This window comes from Felis catus, chromosome B4 (assembly GCF_018350175.1).
Source record: "Felis catus isolate Fca126 chromosome B4, F.catus_Fca126_mat1.0, whole genome shotgun sequence".
In the NCBI taxonomy this organism is placed as follows: Eukaryota; Metazoa; Chordata; class Mammalia; order Carnivora; family Felidae; genus Felis; species Felis catus.
Window position 1 is genome coordinate 41,823,899 of NC_058374.1, and position 20,251 is coordinate 41,844,149.

The 20,251-nt window shown below is 47.1% G+C and overlaps 1 protein-coding gene across 13 annotated transcripts; it reads right to left on the bottom strand.

Moving 5' to 3' along the window:
* Positions 1–872: 872 nt before the first annotated feature.
* On the bottom strand, positions 873–20,129 carry ZNF384 (zinc finger protein 384). 13 transcript variants are annotated; one of them, XM_023256725.2, is made up of 13 exons: positions 20,039–20,129; positions 19,771–19,832; positions 18,838–18,897; positions 12,754–12,824; positions 12,232–12,469; positions 11,949–11,996; positions 11,411–11,744; positions 10,472–10,564; positions 6,510–6,734; positions 5,622–5,804; positions 4,036–4,114; positions 2,916–3,074; positions 873–2,244 (listed from the first exon to the last, which is right to left on the bottom strand). In XM_023256725.2, exons 4-13 carry the CDS (start codon positions 12,817–12,819, stop codon positions 1,840–1,842), a joined length of 1,830 nt encoding a protein of 609 aa, XP_023112493.2. In that variant the 5' UTR covers positions 12,820–12,824; positions 18,838–18,897; positions 19,771–19,832; positions 20,039–20,129; the 3' UTR covers positions 873–1,839. The 13 variants fall into 13 exon arrangements, with proteins under 13 accessions (XP_023112493.2, XP_023112494.2, XP_011282022.3 ...); XM_023256726.2 differs by lacking the exon at positions 19,771–19,832; XM_011283720.4 differs by lacking the exon at positions 20,039–20,129 and having other exon boundaries at positions 19,771–19,988.
* Between the last annotated feature and the right edge of the window lie 122 nt (positions 20,130–20,251).

A 20,251-nucleotide genomic window follows, 5' to 3' on the forward strand; every position in this document is an offset into this window, starting at 1 on the left:
AAGGTTTTTAATTCTCAAACAGGAATCTTGGAGGTGATCTAGTCCAATCCCTTTACTTAACGGCTGAAGCTTCTTAGTCAACACCGGTTGGCGGTAAAGCCAAGGCGAAAGTCCAGGTTTCCTGACCACATTCTGCTCAGCACAACTGTCCTGCCTCGCTACTCAGTTCTGGTTATGGCTTCCGCCACTGCAAGCCTACATATATGGATAGGATAATAGATACATGTATGTACACACATTGCCAGTTGGAATTACAACCGAGCCCAGTGATGCTCAAGCAGGAGTGCAGGCCCTTTCAAGAGGGCATGCTTCCATTTCTTTGACAGGGAGCTTCGTGGTTTTATTAACACATGACTGAAACCTTGCTGTCACAGACTTAGGCATCACAGTCCCCTTGACAGGACCTGTATGTAGAAACTCTCATAAACCAAGATTTCACTTGAATTATCAAAGCTGTGCCCTTTTACACTAGGGGACACACACACAGAGCCTCATCACACAGCATTCACTCTTCACAGACACACACTCTAGTGTAAATCCTTAGTACTGTCCTTGAACATCTCCCCAGATAGCTTCTTCCCATGCTCGCTCACATCAGTAGCTCCACTGCCTCTGATCCTTTTACACGAATTTATTTCTATACAAGGTTCTAAAAACACCCCTTGGTTTGTACATAAGGTTTTTTTTCTTCATTTTAAATTGCTTTATAACAACTGATTTCCTGATTTTTTTTTTCATTTTGTCTTTTCTCTGAAATCTGCCATGATTTAAAAACAAACAAAAAGGGCAAAAGGAAATAAAAATGCCGTTGGCCAGAAGACAGGGTGGAGAAAAACAAAAGACAAAAATAAACAAAACATCAAATATGAAAATTCTGAGAGATAATGCATTTATAAACACAGAAATGGTTACAACAAAGATGGCCGTGATGAGTGGGTATATATATATATTTATATATATATTTATATATAAATCCGTGTCCGGCAATTGACCGTGGCACCTAGGGAGCTAAGTCCAGTCCTTGTGTTTGCCCTGAACTCTCCCTTCTCTGCAACACCCTTTGTTTTGGGCTTTCATAAAGAACACAAAGCTCCCACAGCTCCTCTGGCTTTGGGACTGGGAGACCGAGTATAGGGCCTTGGCTGGCAGAGAAGGGGAGAGGCCCCAAGGAAAACCATAACCCACACTTCTAAGCCACCCTTGACCATTTTGGGGATCTCTGGCCCCTTGGGGACCACATCTCAGCCCTTGCCCCTTTACAAATAAAGGGGGTCTGACCCCCACTGAGATCTCCCTCTTCCAGCATTAGGTAGGAAGTGAAGTGAGACCACGAGGGGAAGACGGCTCCCGCTCATCGGGGCGTGTGAGAAACCTCTGTTCTTTTGCAGGCAAGAATAGAACAGGAGGCTGGTTGCATTTAGGGCTCCCTTCTCTCAGAGATCTGGGAGGACCAGCCTCTAGTCTTCCACCAGCCCCAACTTTTGAGGATTATGAGGGTAACGAGAGGGTAAGTGCCCACACTGGAAACGTTTCTATGAGGTCATAGCAAATCCCTCCCTTGAGCACCAACCCCCAATTTTGAAAAGCTATGCTTGGAAGGGGAGGCTGCTGGATTACACTACCAGCTCCTTATTCCTTTGCCAATCAGGAGGGCTGATATTCCTTTTGAAGAGGAGTTGAGAATAAGCATGGTATCCTGTGTAGGAAGGCCGTGCCTGAGGCCCAAGGAGATGGAGGCAAGGCCTGTCAAGGAAGAAGACTTTTCCCACCAAGAGAAGTTGGAGAAAGAAGGGACCAGAACTTCTTTCCCCTCTTCCCAGTGGGTGGCAGCACAGGTCTCTACGAGCTGGCCAGGTGCTCCACCTGGATGGTGCTGGTGGTGACAGTGAGGCAGATGTCCTTATGATGCTCCGCCGTCTTATAGGGGGTCAGGTCAAAGGAACACTGGGGTGGAGGGTTGGGGTTGCTGTCCCCACCACCCCCACCCTGGGGGGCTGCCCCAGGGGACTGGAAGTGTGGTGGCTGTGGCTGCTGTTGCTGCTGCTGCTGCTGCGATGCCTGGGAGGCCTGGGCTTGAGCCTGGGCTTGGGCTTGAGCCTGGGCCTGGGCCTGGGCCTGGGCCTGGGCCTGAGCCTGGGCCTGGGCCTGGGCCTGGGCCACCGCCGCTGCCGCCGCTGCTGCCTGCACTTGTTGCTGGAGATCAGGAGGGTTGTGTTTGCGCATATGTTTCATAAGGTACGTTTCCTGAAGGAGATGTGAAAAAGAGTTGAGGGATTAAAGAGAAGAAAAGAGGTTACTTATAACTGGCATCCTGGGCTCTTACTTTACTTCAAATAGAGCCATACTTATACGGGGACATTCTGGAGCCACGGGCAAATTCTCTCCAGAAGCCTCTTTCAGTGTTCAATACTGGGCAGAAAGGAGAGGGAGACCTTTGGAGTCACAGGGGGCATTCAGTTGGCACAGGGAAAGCGTCGTTTTCTCAAAGATCTTTGAATGGAACAACTTTACCACCTTTTCCTGGAGCCATCTAAAAAATCTTTCTCCCAAAACTGCAAGTTGCAAGTTGCATTATTTTGCCTTGTATTTAAGTACAATTAAGAATCACCGCTTAGCAAAAAAAAAAAAAAACCAAAAAAAACAAAACAAAAAAAACCAACAACAAAAACGAACAAAACAAAACAAAGAATCATTGCTTAGCAATCTTTCTCTATAGGCTTAAGAGCTCAGGCATCCCCCTCAATTCCCGAGCTACATGTCTGTGTCATTTCTGTTCTCTTTATCGATTTCGGTTAATTGGGAGCTAGGGAGCAAGCATATTCAAGGCAACAGCTCTTTATCCAGAGAGGTGGGGTGAAGTGGACCATGGTCTCACAGGCCCAGAGGGAAGTAAAGGGAAGGCACTGCGCACTCACCGACGTGTATGCCCGACTACAGATAGTGCAGGTATACACCTTGGCATGCTTCACCGTATGCGTAGATAGGTGCACCTCTAGTGAGGCTGCGTCCGTGTACGCCCGGTGACAGTTGTGGCACTTGAAGGGTTTATCTTTGTTGTGCTGCCGCCTGTGGGACTGGGAAAATGGGGAAAGAATCAGGATGAGGACCTTGGGCTCTTCCTTCCTGCCTCTGTGACCTTAATGGAAAAGCCCCGAGCTGGGTGTCAGCCTTCCAGATTCTCTTTCCATTGGAAGGCAATGCAAATTGCCTTTTTTTTTTTTATGTTTCTTTTTCAGGGAAAAGAGTGAACAGGGGACGTGCAGACAGAGCAGAACAGAGGATCCGAAACGGGCTCTGTGCTGACAGCAGAGAGCCCAATGCAGGGCTCGAATTCAGGAACCGTGTGATCATGAGCCAAAGTCAGATGCTAAACCGACTGAGCCACCCAGGCGCCCTGGGAAGCTGCTCAGTAAAACTTGAGGAGTTACAGGCAAAGGGAAGAGGTGTATGTATCTCCTGCAGCACATTCCAGGATCCTGGAAAATGAGAAGGATGGCTATACTGGCTCCACCGGCCTGGTGGTTCCCAAAGCGAAGCGGAGGGGACACTAGGGAATACCAAGACTTTTCCACAGGGCCCCCAAAGTCAAAACTGCTGTCAAAATGATAATAAGACTACGTTGGCCTTTTCATGCTCATTCTCTCATGACTGTACAGAGATCACACAATGCGTGATGTCACAAAGACTGAATGCAGCAGGAAGGTAGCCATCTTCTGGTAAGCTAGACACTAAAAAACATGCAAAGTGTAAAACGATGCCATTCTTTCCATTTTGGGGGGAGTGGGCATATGTTTGGAAATAGGTTAATGTTAGTATGCAATGGGTTTGTTATTTTTAAATTAGTCACTAAATATGCTTTCAAGTTTTTCAGTTTTACATTCTCTGTACTCACATCAACAAAAACTCTTTGGGTTTCCCAATAATTATTAAGGGTGTAAACAGGTCCTGAAAAAGTTCAGGAACCACTGTACTAGTCAAACGGCACTTTGAGCCCAGTGTCAGACACAAGGCCTCAGTGGAAGGTGGAACATTTACCTGCAGATTGGAGAGCTGCGTGAAGGCTTTCTCACAGCCTGGGTGTGCACATTTGTATGGTCTGTCACCGGTGTGGATTCTGCATAGGATGAGAAAAGAAGAAAGGGAAAGGAGGTCAGCAAGGCCACTCAGGGATCAGTTCCTTCACAAACCTCCTCAAGGTCATGCCTGCCCTCCTACAGGAGTTCAAGCTGGGTTTCCAGGAGGTCCCAGCCTCAGCTCCTCTCTGACACGGATCACGCCATAGTGCCTGATCTCTGCTCACTGCCTCCATCACTCAGTTCAAGCTGGGCTCCTCTGCCGGGGGAGGAGGAACCGGCAGCGTGGCAGCCAAGAGATACGCAGTCCCTAATTTGGCAAACAAGTCAGCGACTATAGTAGCTGTCCCTGATGAATGTTCAAAAACATATGGTGAACACACTGAAAAGAAACACAGAACACTTCTTCCTTGGCCCCCACAATACAATCAGAAGCTATGCCCTCAGCCTTGAGCACCACTCCCAGAAAAAGTTCTGGTGTCAAAGAACAGCAGAGTTATGCTAATTATGGAGAGCAGCAGTGATATTAATACTCATGGAAACTCCTTGGGGCTTTTCCGAGTCCAGCCCCCTAACGGCAGGAGATGCCTACTTTAGTACCAATTTGACCTCTTTCCCAAACACTACAGGGCCCTCCACTGAGATGAGCCAAGGACTTGAGGGTCCGTAGACACCTGCTACTTATCGGGGACTTCAGAACTATCTTTGTGACCAGCTGCTTTTCTGGACCTCCAGTATAAAATCTTGGAAACATCACAGGACGAGTCTGTCTCCTTGTGAGGAAAGCCCGACTTCTCCTCTTCGCAAAACAAGGTATCTGACCACTTTGAGAGGGATCAAAACGTCCGGAAACAGCCAGGTGAGAAGGCCTCTGGCCAGTAAGAGTTTTGGATTGCAGTTCAACTTGAGATACTGATGAAGGATGTCATCAACTCTTCCAGGTGGCAGATTCACTCCCTCCTAGTCACTCCACATTCATGGGACAAACAGTGGGCATCCTTATGAAGCAGGACCTTTTTCATTTCATTTGCCGGTTCTCTGTGATCATTTCAGACATGTTTCGTTCTGTTCTCTATTCCTGGCATCCCTCAGAGCCTTGCTTATTGCCGTAGGTGTCACCAGGCTGAGACCCAGCGAAAAAAGTCTGATTACATTTCCTGTTCATACATGGTGCCCTAAGGGCTAGAGGTATGGTCTTCTCCAACCAAATGCCCTTGCTTCGGCATCCAGGAGAAAATCTTGCAACATGTGCGTATTGGTGTTTTCGGGGAGAGAAATGAAGGCAGAAGTTGTCTCTGCTCCAGCTGAGTCTCTTCCTCCCATGTCACACAGTCATTGCATCTCCCCAGCGCAGCTTGTGCCCCAGAAAGGTTCTCTCGAGCATCCACTCCAGGGTTGTTGTTTCTTCTTCTCCCAGGCGCCAGTCGTATGCTCCTCCGGCCAGGTCTCTCCCCCGCCCCCCGCATGCGGGTTGTTGTGTGTGTCCGGGGCGGGGGTGGGGAGGGCATGCCAGCGGGGCGGGGGCAGTAGCCCGCCACTCTCCCTTACCGTGTGTGCTGCTGGAGGTGGGAGAGCTGGCGGAAGGCCTTCTGGCAGTAGGAACAGTTGTAGGGCTTGGCCCCCGAGTGGATTCGGAGGTGCTGGGCCAGGTAGGAGGTGTTGGCGAAGGTCTTGGAGCAGTGCGGGCACTTGTGGGGCTTGATGGTCTCCGTGTGCATCTTGGAGTGGATCCTGCCGGAGAGGAGAGGAGAGGAGGGAAGGGGGGAGGAGGAAGCAGTTCGACACCACGGGCTCAGCTCTCTGCTGGGTGAAATGATGTTGCTTGACGGATGAGAGCACCCCCTCCTCCCTCCTCCCAAACATACTCCGGCCTGGAGAGGCTAATGGCGAGGACACCCAGATCTAGGTCGCTGCTGATCTTACGTCGGTGGCTAGAATGGCAGTGAGGTGATGCAGAGCCGCGGCCCCTGGCTCCTGGTAACCTTAACGGTCTCAGTCTTGTCAGCCCTCTGCTTTGTTCTAAGCTTACACACTCACCACATATACCCTGATTCCAAACAGTACTTTCAACAAAGACCAAATACCGCCTGTTCCCCATGGACCTGAAGTTGAATGCACACCTTGGCTCTGAACTGAAGCATACAGTATAAGCAGGGCCTGCTCTGCAGAAGATTTCCAAACACAGACAAAGAGAGAAACCACAAAAACCGTTCCAGACTTTGGGATTGGAGACCACAATTTCCCAGGCCCCTGCAAACTGCTAAAATACACAGTTTATTTTTCACAGACAGTAATGAGAGCGAACTGAGGCTCCCAAAGGGCAAAGTCACAAGGGAAAAAAGAAACCACGAGGACAGAAGAGAAGGCTCAGGCAACGTGGCCTTAGGGTAAGGGGTCTGCAGCCGGGTGACGGGATAAAACCAAGAGCAGCCTTACCGGGTGTGCTGCTGGAGGTGGGAGAGCTGGCGGAAGGATTTCTCACAGAAGTTACAACTGTAGGGCTTGGCCCCTGAGTGGATACGGATGTGCTGGGCCAGGTAGGAGCTGTTGGCGAAGGTCTTGGAGCAGTGCGGGCACTTGTGGGGCTTGGTCTCGGTGTGTGACTTGGAGTGGATCTGCATCTCCGACTTTGAGTAGAATGTCAGTGAGCACATCCGGCACCTGGGCCAAGTGAGGGCAGCGGTTAGAACCTTCCCACTGACAGAGCACTGCTGAACCCTCCCTCCACTTCCACAGAAGCCAGCCTATCTGATCTCTCTTACTACAACTATGTTGTAAGGCCCCTGAGGGGAGGATCTGTTCTACTCCTCTTTATAGACTAAACTAATACAGACCCACACAATACAAATATTCAGTACATGTCTGCTGAGTGACTGGACTCCCTAAGTGTGTACGGAAACAAGAATTCAACCAGAAAAGACAGGAAAATCTTATTATCGGCTCTAGGCTGATGCGGATTTCATCGGGCCAGCAATATCAGCTAACTTCTGTTTTCCTTCTGCCTGTAACTTTATTTCAGACTTTAAAAGAGAGCTCCTTCCCCCAACTTCCCATGCATAAAGTACATCTCTCAGGTGTCTCTCAAGTTCCTGAGACGATAATGAGGACAAACTGACTACATTCCCCAGAAGGGCTTCTCTCCTGTCTCCTCAGATAATTGTCTTCTCTCAGATTCTCTCCTACTTCCTTTTTGCCAGTGATTCCTAGAGGGATAGGGGTGGAAAAGGATCAGGATTACGTGGAAGGGGCTTTTCCAAATCATATACATCTGGCCTCCACTGTGCATCTGATGTTCCACCGACCACCACCATCCCTGAGCCCCTTGGCGATAAAGTGAGGGAACCGCTTTTATGAAGAGCTGAGGTTGCTGTTGGGAGTGGGCTGTAGCCCTCAAACACTGAGGAGGAAAAGATTTGTGAAACCCTGAGCTTCCATGCCAAACCTTTCCTCTTCCCTAGCACATGGAGCCCAAGTCAGCACTCGGGGATAACATCAACAGCAGCTGGTACACTTTCCCCCATCACCTGGTTGGTAATCCTTCCTGTTCTGACATTGCCCAACAGCATCAAGTAAGGAGGCCTCTGAGCAGGATAAGCCACAACTATTCAGCCTTTATCGAGGAAGTGCTATCTGTGTGTGAGCTGGAATGCTCTCATTCCTAAACAACCCCGCAGTGCACAGTGTGAGCTGGCAGAAAGGGCAGCACCTGGAAGCCAGGCAACTGGGGAAAAAGTCCCTCTGCTTTGGTTCCTCCTCAACTTCTCCCTATAATCAGGGCTGGGGATGGTGCAGAGTGATGGTTTCGGCTTTTTTCGGATCCCAGGAGAAATCTTTAGAAAATAACTGAGATCACGACTAAAAAGAACTCTGCATTCCTCAGAGGAAAAAAAAATATCACGGTACTTGGAGGTGTGGCTCCTGTATTAATGTTTCTACTAAAATTCCAATCGTTAAGGTCAATTTCTATTTCCCTGGTCACTTGGTAACTATGAAGGAAATCCAATCCCAGTTTACCAATCCTTGGCTGTTGTTTGGCTTGCCCAGCCATTATATGGGTGGTGGGGAGGTTCTGTTTATAGTTAGTATGGCCCAAAGGACACAGCCAATGTTAGTCTGGACACCTGGGCTCTACTCAGTGTTCGATTACAGGCTTGCTCGTCAATCTAGACCTCAATTTTCTGGTCTGTAAAATGGAGAGATAAATATCTGCCTCCAGGGCCAGCAAATATTCAGAACAAAGGTAAGCCAAGTGTTCTCTAATAATTCAATTGCACTAATGTTAACATACCAGTGCTGACGGATGAGCTCATGCTACTATACATTTCACTGAAGTCAGAAACTGGACACATTGTCACTTGAGGGGAACAGTACTGAAGATACAAAATAATTTCCCTTGGTTGCTAAAATTCCTCAGACAAGTGGAACAACACGTACCGTTTTAACTCAAACACAAGCTCATAGTTTGTGTGTGAGTGTGGAACACACAACTGCACCCTTAGTATGAAATTAACTATAAAAGAGAAAATAACCCTCTTCATCAAAGTTCAACTAGAGAAGAATCCGCAAAACATAAAGTCATAGACAACGGACTGGCAACAAAATAAGCCCTCTCGAAAGGTAGAAGGTACAGCAACGATCAGAGTAATGAAAATCATAGTTGCCTTTGTTGTTGTGCCTGATACTGCGAGGGCACCACACCAGTTAGGCACTTTAAACACACTGTCTCCACTCCTCACAACAGCCTAGCGAGCATTATTCCTGTTTTACAGAAAGGAACACGAAGGCTCAGAAAGGTTAAGTAATTTGCCAAAGGGCAAACAGCTATTCACTACAAAGCTATGATTCTAACCTAATTTTAAAGATTCCTCACACTAGAGGTATTCAAGGAGAGGCAGACTGTCATCTGCCAGGAATGTGTAGAAGACTAAACTACAGGGAAGGAACTGGATTAGGTGACCATTAAAGTATTTCCAACTCTGAAATGCTATGAAGCCAGATAAAAGAGTCCAAGTCTTTTAATGCAAGGTGTTGGGTAGCTGGAAAGAAATCTGACTTAGGAGTATTGTGGCAGTGGGCAGTTAGCAGGAGGCAGAAAAGCTACCACCCCTTATAGCTAGGTGCACAACTCCAGGGGGCACCATTCACATCCAACATACTAATGGGGCCCTTCTGGAAGCACACAGTGCAATGACCTTGTTCACAATAACAACTGAATTACCATCCCATTTTTTCCCTAAGATACTCAAAAATAATTTCAAATACTCTTGATTTTCCCTCAAAAACACATGATAGATGGGGATCATGACTGATCTTCCCATTTTACAGATGGGAACAAAAAACTAGAAATAAGTTGACTTGCCCAGACTAATAGAACCCTAGTCCAACAATACTCAGTCAAATGTCACTGACCACAGGAATGAATGTGGTTGACTCAAACATGCATGGAAACAGGGATTTTTTGTGATTAAAAAGACTGCTTTGAAAATTCAGAGTTCTGAGTTTCTGAAGAAATTCCATTCACCTAGAATATAATTAGGCGCCCTTAAATTTCAGTTTTCTTTAGTCACCTGGGTGTGGGGCCTCTCAAGACTTCCCAATACACTGAGAGTGTAGAAAATGCTACCAGGACTTCCTTCCAATTGCATATTCACATTTCTTCCCATAGACACACTTTGGGAAGTCCAGAAATAGCTTTAATGTGGGTCCAAAAAATAAGAAGCAAGCAAAAAAACAAAAACAAAAAACAAAAACCACAAAACAACAACAACAACAAAAACCCTTGACAGAATCAGAGGACCCTGATCCATGTGCAAAGCAGCATAGGATGTCAGGGACCTAGCCCATCAGTCTTACAACGACACACTTTATATAGGTGTATCTCCATGTCACAACGACCTCGCTTTAAGCAAATACATAAAAATCCGGATTTATATAAAATAAAAGGGACTTTCATTTTATGAAATGATATATAGAAGATGCTTTTAAATGAATCAAACTTGTCAGGTACCTTTATAAAATGATATGATGTAAACATTTTCCAGGAACACTTTTATTGTATAAGGTGGGATACACCTGTAATAATAAAGCTGCAATGAACTTTCAGATTATGGGCTGGGATTCTGCAATGCTCAATACTTTCTACATAGCAACTCCCCTCCTCTTCACTTACAAAGAAGAACTTAAACACTCTGCAGTTGTGGCTACTCTCCACAGTAGACGTATACAGCAGAAATAAAAATAAATGCTAAATGACAACTATTTCTTATCTCTTTCTTCTGAAGTTCCCAACATTTCAAATCTTATCTGATATATACTCCCAACAAATGGGAGGCATAAACAGAATTCTCCCCATTTTACAGATGAGGAAACTGAGGCCCAGAGAGGGGGAAAGGACTTGCCCAGGGTCACACAGCAAGTTCGTGGTGGAGCCGGGAACTGAATCCATGAGCCCAAGGCTCTGTCCATTTCCTGTGCCGCAGTTCCCTTCGCTCCTAAAATGGGAACAACATTGCCCATCTCGGTACACTAAGGACAGACCCAGTCTCCCAGCCATGCACATCTGCCCCTGTCTGCACCAAAGCTGTGACAGTGGTTATCCCACTCTGTACACCGGGACCAAATTTCCCAAACCCACTAGGGCCCTTGATAGTTCTCAAGGGGGATTAAAAGACTTGCAACTTTCAAAGGGCAGGGAGTCTACCTCTGTAATTATTTTCGTATAGCACCACATGCAAACAGAACACTTTTTTGGCAATGGACAACTTAAGGGAAGTCCAGAATCAAAATGACTTTCATGAATTAGAAAGTGAGCAAACAGGCACTTTATAAGCATATATTCCAAGGGCCAAAGGGTGATATCTTATTCCTCCCACCTTTTTATAGAGACCCCTCCCATCATCCCCACCATGCAGGGTCAGTGCTTAAATGTGGCCCAAGAACCAGTGGATGGCACACAGGTTAAGGTCAGGGGCTTTTCAGAAAAGTTTCTTAGAAAAAAAGGAATGGAAAATGCAGAAAACAAAAAGGAGCTGGAGACAGAGTCTGAAAGCCAGCCTAACACCTTACCATAAGAAAGAAACTCCATTATGTCATTCAAAAATTAGTCACTGCTGACTACCCCAAAAGGGAAGGAGTAAAATGGGTCTGCATCCTGGGGAAGAGTCACTCGAGAAGTGCTAAGAGCCCCACTTTCCTCCCCCACAAGAGAGCACCTGACATGCAAGTGGACCTGAGGTGGAAAGCTGTTGGCGTGGAGCCTGATCCGGGGCAAGACACAAAGGGGTAGGTGAACGGAGACCGTGATCCTTGCCCCTCACTGCCCTGGCTCTGACTCTTACCTATAGGTCTTGCCGTCTTTCTGATGGTCATCGTCATCCTCAGGGGAGAGGACATAAGGGTCATTCATCTCAGGCAGCCCTGATTCCAGCATCCGCTTCTTCTTCCGGCCCCGAGGGGGCTTAGGAGCCACATTGCCACCTCCACCACCACCTCCGCCTCCTTCCTCTGTTAGGGTTGATGCTACCTTCTTGGAGAGGTCAGGGACCACCTGCAGGGCTTGTGAGCCAGGGGGAAGAGCTGAGACAATCATGGGAGCCGAAATGGGGAAGGTCTGAGCTGATGAGGCTGTGGTCACAAGGGAGCCTGAGGGGGATGTGATTACCAAACCGGGACCTAGGATTGGGAGAAAAAGGAGATGGTGTCATGTTGTCCAATCCTGATCCTAATCCTATTTAATTTCCCCCCAGATCATTGTCTAATCAACCCCTCACCACCGCCCCCCCAGCCCAGAGTATATAGGAAACCCCAAACCCTGTAGAAAAATAATGGTCTCCTAACCCCTGTCCCCACCCCACCCCCAGTAACAGTGAGATTTACCCCTTGATTGACTCCCTTCTCTTCTCCACCTCTGAGAACAGGAGACTCCTTGATTCAGAGAAGGAAAGAATGTCACCTCCTCAAAGGCAGGGACCGCATCTTCTACTTCTTTGTATCCCCCACAATGCCTAGCACATTGCTAGGCACACAGTAGGCACTTAATAAAAATGTGATTGAGTAATCAAACACATATCCCACTCCCCATGTCCTTGGAGCCCTCCAGCCTGGGGTACTGATCATGGAAGATCAACACCTCAGATTGGAGAAGAGCAGAGTGGCTCACCAGCAGTCATCAGTCCTGTAGACGGCACAGGGACCACGGTGATGTTCTGGGTAACGGACGCCTGGCTATGTGGGGTCAGCTGGTCTGACTTGGACTCTGTGTCCATACTGATGCCTGAGGGCAGGGACACGGAGGCAGGCACTGTCAGCAAGGTGGGGTAGTGGGGTGGAGCCAGCCCACAGCCCTTCTCCGGCAGCAGCTGATCCTTCATCTTGTTGATGAACATCGTGTTCTCAATCTAAAAGAAAAGAAAGGGGAGGCGAGCGGCCTCTTCAGAAAGAACCTGATTTTGTCTGTTCCCCGAGCACTTTACGATGTCTGTCCTCCAAGGAGTAAATAGTTCATATCTTTGTGCTTCCAGAGAAGCCAAAACAGAAACGCTAGAGTTCTTGGTGGTGGGGGACCTGGTGAAGCAGCACGTGATTTATCGTGCCTCAGTCTCCACAGTACTAGAACTCACTACTCAAAAGTTGAAAAAAGTACATGATAGGGAAGGAGGAGAAAAACACCACCACCACCTACCTGTCCTGAGACTGTGGGGATAGAAGGCCAGAAGTACGGGTTAGAATTGAAGTGAGATTCTTCCATTCTACCTGAAGAAAGAAAGAGAGATCACATCATAGTGAGGAATAAATCTGAAGTAACCTGGCAACCGAGACGGAGACAATGAGGAGTTCCTGACCTCCTCTTCAGGACCTGACCACATGGCTGAGAATCTGTGGTGAAGATCTCTGGATCTACCATATTAGTTCCAGAGAGCCACTCAGCATGAAATCCAACAGAGCCTATCCTTCTCAAGATGCTGGTGGAAGAACTTAAACACATCTCGCTTAACCACAGAATGTCTCCCATTAGAAAGAGACTCAGTATTACTTTTCTTTGGTGACAAAAAGAGGAGCTGAAGGCATGAGCAGGGAAGGGATGTACCCAAGGTCACACAAAGCAAATCACTGACTGGCTAAAAAACAGTCGGGGTACCTATCCCCGCTCTTTGCCTTTATCCTTCAAACAGAGCTTCCTTGGGAAAGAGTTTCAGCTGACATACCTGTCGTTCTACACAGCTAGGCTGGAACACAAAATGCGCAGGGGAATTAAAGAGCAAAATTGGCAGGAAATCACAACCAAGATATTTTCTGAGTACCAGATGCTACCTGGGGACCATGCCCCACTGATCCCACCAAGGTCCAAGAACACCCACGGTGCCACACTGGGTACCACACATGCGAAGCCAAGCAGTGAGAACCTGGAACTACCAGTTTAAAAGAGGGTTCCAGTGCCGGGAGTAGCAGCGCCCCACATCTCTACCTACAGGGATTCAGAATAGGGACAACAGTGCACCAAAACACATACACAGTACTAGACTCCTGCTCTGTATATCTCACACATGATGCCTCGAAGCGTTCAAATTCTTCCCTGTATGTGGATGATAATTAAGCTAAAACTTTGGGAGTGAGGAATAAGCAAGAAAAGTAATCCTCAGAATCATGATGGGTACAGAACCTAGGCATCCCACTGCTCGTTTTCCCACTCTGATCACTTCTCCTAGCAAGACCGTAGGTTAACTGCAGTTATTCAAGAGCAGCTTCCCCAAATTCTGGATCCAGCCCAGCAGAAGGCAGGTGAAGAGGGAGTAAGAGACTGATGGAATGGGGAAATGACGAACAGCAAGAAGTAAACATTATCGTCATGCTGCTTTTCGAACCAGAAGCAACCAAGATTCAGGTGGGAAAGAAGGACCTGTGGCTTACAGCCATGGGGGGGTCCTGCTGAGGATGTTCTGGAGGCAGATAGATACCAGAGCTACTAAGTGCTAGAGGGTACACTGGACACAGAAACAGGTTAGAAGTAGATTAAGGAAACTAAGAAAGATCTGTAACAAAGGAGGAGAAACAGAACGGACATCACTCTAGACGTAACCCCATTCCTCATCCTTCTCCAGAAATCTCATCACACGTTTTGCTCTATTAAACAGCACTCTCAATGTTCATAAAACCTATAAAGGGAAGCACTACTGAATTTCAACCTACTCTTTCCTAAAAAGTAGCAGAGGAGAGGAATGCATCAAATCTGACTACAACTTCACACAAACAAGGCTCGTTATTAACTGATTTGAGGATCAACCCCAGACAAATCCTGCTCCCCAACTCATAAAACACATCAGAACAGTCTCCAAAACAGGTGCTAACCTTTTCCTTCCAGCATTAACTTTAGCATTAACTTCCAGCATTAACCCAGGTCCTTCTTAGGCAACAGAAATCAAGAAATGATAGGGGCGCCTGAGTGGCTTAGTTGGTTAAGCATCAAACTTTGGCTCAGGTCATGGACTTGCAGTTTGTGAGTTTGAGCCCCTCATTGGGCTCTCTGCTGTCAGCACAGAGCCCACTTCAGATCCTGTCTCCCTCTCTCTCTGCCCCTCCCCTGTGTGCACACGTGCCCTGTCTCTCAAAAATAAATAAATAAACATTGAAAGAGAAATGACCAAATCACGGTTTCAGGGGATCCAATCTTGCCAAGCTTTTTGGGAAGCAGAGATCACATCTTGGACCTTCCCATTGTCTCGAACATAGGACTCATCACCCAGTAAGCAATTCTGTATTTAGTAAACTGAAGGACACTGGACTCTGTACACACAGATTTTGAAAACAATGCTAGGGGCTCAAACCATAACCCACAACCCCCATCTGTCTAACCTTCGAGCTGAGAGAAATGATACAGAAAAGTCATGACATACGGTGGAAATGAAGTAGAGAATTAGGCTAGAGAATAAAGAAAGGAGGATCTAATTATAATTTCCCCCTAAAAAGTCAAGGAAGTAAACACATTACGGATGTGAAAATTTAGGAGGCAGAAACTGAAAGCCTGAAAAGAATATCTTCAGATAGAATTCCTGTGTACAACGCCCCTCCTCACCAAAAAAGATTACATCCACTCATATTGTCCTACAAGTGGCTCAGGAGAAAGTTTCTGAGGGAAATAGACCCTGAAGGTTCTTATAAAGGGGACATACAAAGTGATGTGGAGGACAGGACAAGGTCAACATCACCATCAACATTTATTAAGTGCTTGTTGTGTTCAGGGCACTGTTCTAAGCACTTCACAACTATCGTATCATTTAATTACCACAGCAATTCTATGAAGTAGGTACTGTAATCCCCATTTTTCAAATGAAGAAACTGAAGTCACAGAGTCAAACAGTAAATATCACAGAAGAGATCTGAATGCAGATACCAAAGAGCCAGTTAAGAATGGGGGCGCTACAAGAGACCAAACCCTACAACTAAAGTACATACTCTCTGATATTATGACTTGATGCATCAATTAAAATTTACAACACGTCCAGGAATGGATTATACATTTTCCATGTAGTTCTCTATAAATGTTTCCAAAAGTGGAATTTTGGTAAGAGCAAAATGTAGCTAAAGATGATAGTTTCTGTTCACAACCTGTAAGACTTCACTTGGCCATTAAGATAACTGATTTTAGAATGATGGAATCGGGAGGAGTCTGGGTGGCTCAGTCGATTAAGCATCCAACTTTGGCTCAGGTCAAGATCTTGTGGTTCATGGATTTGAGCCCTGCGTGGGGCTCTGTGCTGACAGCTCAGAGCCTGGAGCCTGCTGTGGATTCTGTGTCTCCCTCTCTCTCTGCCCCTCCTCTGCTTGCACTCTCTCTCTCTCAAAAATAAATAAACATTGAAAAAACAAAACACCTTAATGATGGAATCAGAGTAAAAAGAACAGACCATCCAGAGGGATAAACTGAATAAAAGATTCCTCTGCTTCCCTGAATACCCAGTCTGTCCCTCTGCTCTGGTTCTTAAGAGAACAAAACCGAAGATCAGAAAACCACAGCTGGTCCTAGGACAAAATGATAAATGTGCCTTGTGGGCTTCTGATAAATATGTCCACCCAAAAGAAGGGTACATGGAAAGTTCTGCTCACCCAACTAGAAGCAATATTTGCCTGCAAAGTGACATCTGAGAAATGCTATACTACTGTTCTAAAAAGGCTGACTTTAGATCTCTGTATTCCTGAAATGATATCAAATGGAGAGCCAAGAAGGAAGGCTCTTGCCAGAATACCATGTAAATGGCGCCCCCTGGAGTTGTGTAACAGGGCAACAGGTGCCAGATCACTCAAATACCTGTCTACTGTCCACTTTACCAATTAACCTCTTATCTTTCTATCTTTCATGGAGGAAATCTCCCCAAACCATCCCAACATCCAAGCAGGTATATACCAACATTCTTAACACTTGAAGAAGCCCAATGATAGTACAGGGAAATCTCATTTCTACATAGAGTGCCACTTTTGATGATTATGCCAACATTTTAATAATAATAAAAAGAACTGGTTTACCCTACATTGGGAAGGAAGTGAAAGTCTTTTATTATAGACCCAAAAAACAGGAAAGAATAAGTAGAAAGAATGCTGGCAGATTAAAAATCTGAGTTCTAATTTCAATTTTACTATTGCACTATACCTCAGCTATTCTGTTAACATAAGGTTTACTACAATTAAGTTGGATGGTATTTTTTTTTTCCAGAGGGTCAGAGAACTACATATTTCTTTTCCAATCTCAGACAAAATCTCAAAAGCACCAATGAGGTGCAGAAAAAAGACGTTAAGTAACACCCATGAAACGTTTAGTAGGACTTGAACTCTTGCACCAGAGCTTTGTCCATCTGTCCACCTTTCCATAGTGCCACCCGCCATCCAGAAATAAAGATGTCACTGCCTGCAGCATGTGGTTTTTGGTAGACCTGGTTAAGACCACCATCTCTTTCCTGGTACTTACTACATTCTCTACAATTGTTGTTTTTCAAATAAAGCACAGCATTTCCTCAGGAAAGCAATATTCTCTTAACAAACTTTTACAAAATCTTGAAAGACTCGTGCCAACCAAGTGTAGTAGCTGGAGAATGAACCTAGAAACTAAGACTTCTGGAATTTAATTCTAGGTCCCACATCAGTGCTTGACTCTGAATAATTTATCATTCTACTAAGTTTCTATCTGAGTAGAGGATAGAGGAGAATAAACCCCTTAAAACAAATTCCTAAGGTATATGGTGATGGGAGGCAGTTAAAAAAAAAGGGGGGGGGGATAAATAAAATGCTTTAAAGTGTTCCTGAATGGAAGAGAGTTAAAAAAATACTTCCATGTGATGAGCACTACCAGTGACAATCACTGACAATTACATAAAAACCACATAATGACAAAGGTACTACCCAAAAGTATCACATCTATAGCCTACAGCTTAGTAATCATCAACCAGAAGCACAAACAATAGAGATGCAAAGAACAATCAGCTCAAATTCAGCTACAGAAAGAACTTGACTCAGAGATCTCAGACACTCTAGTGAGAAAAACTGTCCCAAAAAGCACAATTGTAGATAGGCTGCAATATTAGCTAACAACTTGAAGAAACACAGACAATGACTCCCCCCCCCCCCCCCCCCGCCTCAGTAAGGAAACAAAATCTCTTTCCTCCAGTTCTAAGGACATTCAAAAAGGACCATCCCAATAGAACTTGGGGCCTTCCTACTACCTGTGAACTCTTCCAAGTACAAAATAAACCAGAATAGGTTTATCCCAAACACACCAACAGGACCACTACCACCCCACAGCTGTCAATCTGAGCCAGCAACTTCTATCCTGGGGACTGCTGGACCAATGGTACTCAGTACCCTGTGGGAAGAAGGGCACAGTGGTTCCCCTGGTCCTGCCCATGCCATTATAAATGATGGATCCAGGAAATGTGAGGCCATAAATAAATAAATAAAGTGGGCAGGGGAAAGGGGGCGGGGCGGTTGGACGAGAGGGGATATGCACGTAATATTTAATCATCAACTTGGCTCAGAAACCTATGGGAAATAAATTTTATAAACCAGCCTGCCATCGGTTCTTAGAAGACACTTCTATGAGCTTGGAACTCAAACTCTTTTGGGTCTCAACATTGTCATTTTCAGAGTACCTAACACACTATCCACATCAAGCTTCATATTTTGAATTCTTGCAGACCTAGTTCTGGAGTCCACTCCATACAACTTTATCTACTTTACTTCAAACTACCCACAAACCACGTTTTTTGTTTTTTGTTTCTTTTTTTCCTGAAAACTTCATCCTGACACACCAAATTAAAATAACCCTGTGTCACAGATTCTAACCACTCAACAGAGCCACCCGAAGCACTCCACTGCGATATTGAGAATATGAACCCCACGCTAAACTCAACTCTGCTTGTTCCAAATACAGGAAAGCAATTCCGTAAGCTTTACAAGGACCACACTGGAGACTGGGGCCCATTTGTCCCCAAAGCAGAATAAATTTCTCCTCTGGACACAATGTAACCCCGCTTAGTGATTTCACTTGAGCATTTCATAATTCATTTCTGAGTACTAGTGGGAATGGATGAGATACAGTGCTAGCTTTCTACGCAAAAACTTCCTGGGTATTGTCAGGAGATAATTTTTCTCTCCCAGCTAACACCAGTATTACAATTGCTATTACTTGAAGAATTCTGTCACAGTGTCCCCAAGAAGCCCATTTAATCATGACCCCTTCTCCCCCCAATCCAGAAAAGCCATTAAGCCAAAATTGTCTTACCCTCTCTCTCTCTTCCTCCTGTCGTCTTATTCCTTCTCCTTTCCAGGGCTCCTGAACTTTCTGTGAACAAATTGTCTGGGTTACAGGGGCCAGTAAGGGTGAAGCCACCTGAGAACTGCGAAGAACCTCAGGAATTCTTGGACTGTCAGCAGTTAGTCTGGAAAGCAGGCAGACCCCCAACCAGCAATCCAAAGATGCAATCGTATAATAAGGAGTGTAGTGCCACCCACTATGTGGATACAGGGAAATAAATCCAATTCTCAGGAACTAAGATGAACTCTATCACCAGTGCTTGGGTTCCACTCCTGGGCTCAGGCACTGGTTCTTCTTCGTTCCACAGGGCCACAGGTAACCAGGGGTCAGAGAACAGAAGAGGTGGGAGAAGAGAAGGGCCCCTGCCCCTGAGGACTGGCTCAGAAGGCAAAGCTGAAGACTAGGGGGATGCACAAGCCCTTGTGTCAGGCACAGTGCCAGTTCAGGCCCAGCCACTTCCTCTGGCCTCCCCCCCACTTCTGCGAGGACTTCGCCCCTGCCTACCCAAGGCCTTGCGCCAAGAAGTACCTCCCTCAGCCTGCACAGTGGTCTATCTACTGAAGACCCCAGCTGTTCCCAGAAAACCTTCGCTCCCCTGAGACAGCCCCTGGGAGCCTCCTCCTGATGTCGCCCCCCACCCCTTCCTCAAAGACCCTTCTTTGGGACGTCCCTCCTTCCCCTCCAGGGAGCTGAACTCTGCCACCCACCAGACAGACACCCGCCCCCTAAGCCCCCCCATTCCTCCTCATCGCCCGCTCCTCCACAACCACTTCCGGTTCCGGGACGGACACACATACAGTCACACCGAGGACCCCCCCCTTCCACGCCCCCCCAAGGAAAAGGGGAGGGGGGAGGAGCAGAGAGCTTGGCGCGCGCCGGCAGCAGCGGCGCGAGACTCACCCGGCGGCGACGGCTGCGGCGGCGCCAGAGCCTGAGCCAGAGCGCGGGAGGGGCGGCGTTTGCTGGGAAAGGAGGGAGCCGAATGGGGCGGGAGGACCAGCAGGGGGCGAGGGGAGGGGGGGAGCGCGAGGCGGTGCGCGCGGGCACGCACTTTCGGCGCGAGACAGACCCACACACTCACACGCACGGAATGCGCGCGAGACACCCGCAGGGCGGGGGCGCGAGGCAGTGGGTGGCCCCCTCCCTCCCTCCCTCCCCTAACACTCACCCGGAAGTGGTGCTGCAGCTCGTGCTCCCGAGAACCCCGATTCCTCCACGCCCCCTCCCTCCCTCCCTCCCCCCACGGGCTCAGAGTAGAGCTGCGGCGGAGAGAAGGCGGGAGCGCCGGAAACGAAAAGGGGGGGAGGGAGGGAAATGGCAATGCAGGGGGGGCGGCAATGGGAAAAGGGGGGGGAAACGCAAAGGTCGAGTCACTTCCGGG